This window comes from Parus major, unplaced genomic scaffold, assembly GCF_001522545.3.
Source record: "Parus major isolate Abel unplaced genomic scaffold, Parus_major1.1 Scaffold526, whole genome shotgun sequence".
NCBI lineage: Eukaryota > Metazoa > Chordata > Aves > Passeriformes > Paridae > Parus > Parus major.
In genome coordinates this window covers 1-2,218 of record NW_015379414.1, presented here as the reverse complement: position 1 = coordinate 2,218, position 2,218 = coordinate 1, and the positions used below count along the sequence as shown (strand labels likewise).

General features: G+C 51.6%; 1 protein-coding gene across 1 annotated transcript in view; it reads left to right on the top strand.

The window, feature by feature from the left end:
• Positions 1-2,212, top strand: part of LOC107199251 (protocadherin gamma-A12-like) — a gene marked incomplete at both ends in the record, with an annotated part of 28,186 nt that extends 25,974 nt beyond the window's left edge. The window contains one exon of the mRNA XM_015616588.2: positions 1,037-2,212. Coding sequence (XP_015472074.2) covers positions 1,037-2,212 — 1,176 coding nt within the window. The remainder of the gene's footprint in view (positions 1-1,036) is intronic.
• Between the last annotated feature and the right edge of the window lie 6 nt (positions 2,213-2,218).

Genomic DNA, 2,218 nt, shown 5'->3' with positions numbered 1-2,218 from the left:
GCGGCGATTCCTGCGAGAAGCCGAGCCCGAGCAGTAACGTCGTCGTGGGAGAGCCGCCCGCCGATGCTGCTGTACTGCAGGTGTGTTAAGTGTGCGCTTCTTGTGGTTTGAAAACTTTACTAAAACCTCGTTTTCTTTTTCCGGCTATTCTCTGCGTTGTGTCTGTGGGGACTCGTCATCTGGGTCTCGATGTAGTGTCGGAAGTTTTTAATTTTTCCCGGTAACAGATTCAGCTTTCAGGCTTTGACTTTAGCTCTCCTTTCTGCTCGTAGCAGCGTTTCTCATTGTTTCTCTGTGATTCCTGAGATTGAAGTTTTTGCTTTTGTGAGTTGCACGGTCCTGTCTCTGTGATGGAGTGAATTAAACAACGGGTAATGTCCTGTCCATGGAGATCAGGAAGCACTTGGTTCTTCCTTGGTCACATGTTCATCTTCAGCCTCGAGGTTTTGTCTTTAGCAGTTGATTTCAGTAAATTGGAAAGTGCTGGCACTATTGAATGCAGGTTAGTGTTCTGTGGGAGGACAACTGCTGATTCTGCAAGATGAGAAAAAGCACGGGCATCGGGTGTAGGACCTTTTGTCCTTGACTGCTTAGTTCATAAAGGCTGTGCTTGGAACCCGTGTACAGCTTTAAACAGATCCGACCTTAAACTTTGTTTAGTTCCGGGTGTATTTTGAAAGAAAAGGAATGTGCAAAGTTAATTTCTCCGTTCTGAGTGAAAATAGATTTTTTTTGTCAGTCATTTTGGGTAGGATTAGAATAGTGAGTCTGCACGGCTTTCTTTATGCGTCCTGGCTGGCTGTTGGCTTTGTTTTTTGTTCTTCATGATCTTTAGTTATACGCAGCTATGAGTGTTGAATGATTTCTGTTTTAAAGATTTTTATTTTTTTAATCCTCGTTACATAGTAAATTTGAGGGATATAGTAGAACTCGGATATATCGAGAGCAGCAAAATTCTGCAATTCTGTTGTCTAGGAGAGACATCTGAGATACGAAGGGATCACATATGAGGGAGACTGTAAAGACGACGGTTTAGGTACTTGAACCTGGGGCTGAGCGCGGACGAGCTGCCGGCGCGCAAGCTGCGGCTGAGCGAGGAGAAGCAATACTTCACGGTGAATGAGGAGAACGGCAACCTGTACGTGAACGAGAGACTGGACCGGGAGGAGATGTGCGGCGAGTCGGCGTCCTGCTCTGTCAGCTTCGAGGCGCTGGTGCAGAACCCTCCGAACATTTTCCACATCGAGGTGTCCATCGAGGACGTGAATGACAACGCGCCGGACTTCAGCAAACCTTCTCTAGACCTTGAGATCGGTGAATGGACTCTTCCCGGTGCTCGTTTTCCTCTGGAGATTGCTCGAGACGCAGACATAGGAAGCAACTCCCTGCTGACTTACCAACTCTCCAGCAACCCGTCCTTCTCTCTCTTTATGAAAGAGAGGGGCGGTGGAAAGAAGCAGCCAGAATTAGTATTGGAGAAAGAGCTGGATCGAGAGAAACAGAGTTATTTTGAATTGGTGCTGACCGTGGTCGACGGCGGGGATCCAGCGAGGTCTGGGAGTGTCCAGGTTCGAGTAAACGTTACGGACGCTAATGACAACCCTCCTGTATTTAGCAAAAGCGTATACGAAGGGCGAGTGGTGGAGAATCTGCCCGCGGATTCCCTGGTGCTGCGGGTGACGGCGACAGATGCGGACGCGGGGTCCAACGGGCGAGTGTCCTACTCATTTGGCAGTGTCCCTGAATCCATCAGGGCGTTGTTCGCTGTCGACCGCGATAGCGGCGAGATCAAAACCGCGGGTCCTCTCGATTTCGAGGAAAAGAATAAATACATCTTTGTCCTCGAGGCGACGGACGGCGGCGGGCTCACCGACCACTGTGAAGTGCAAATAGACATCACAGACGAGAACGACAACGTACCTGAGATCATTATTCTATTCCTGTCCAGTCCCGTGCCAGAGGACTCACCGGTCGGAACCGTGGTGGCTTTGCTGAAAGTGCGGGACAGAGACTCCGGTGAGAACGGCCAGGTGTCGTTGGAGCTGTCGGGGGAGGCGGCGCTGTCGCTGGTGGCGTCGTCGGGCGGCTCGTACAAGGTGGTGACGGCGAGCGCGCTGGACCGCGAGCAGGCGCCGGAGCAGCGCGTGACGGTGGTGGCCCGGGACCGGGGCAGGCCGTCGCTGCGGAGCAGCAGGGAGCTGGTGCTGGAGGTGTCGGA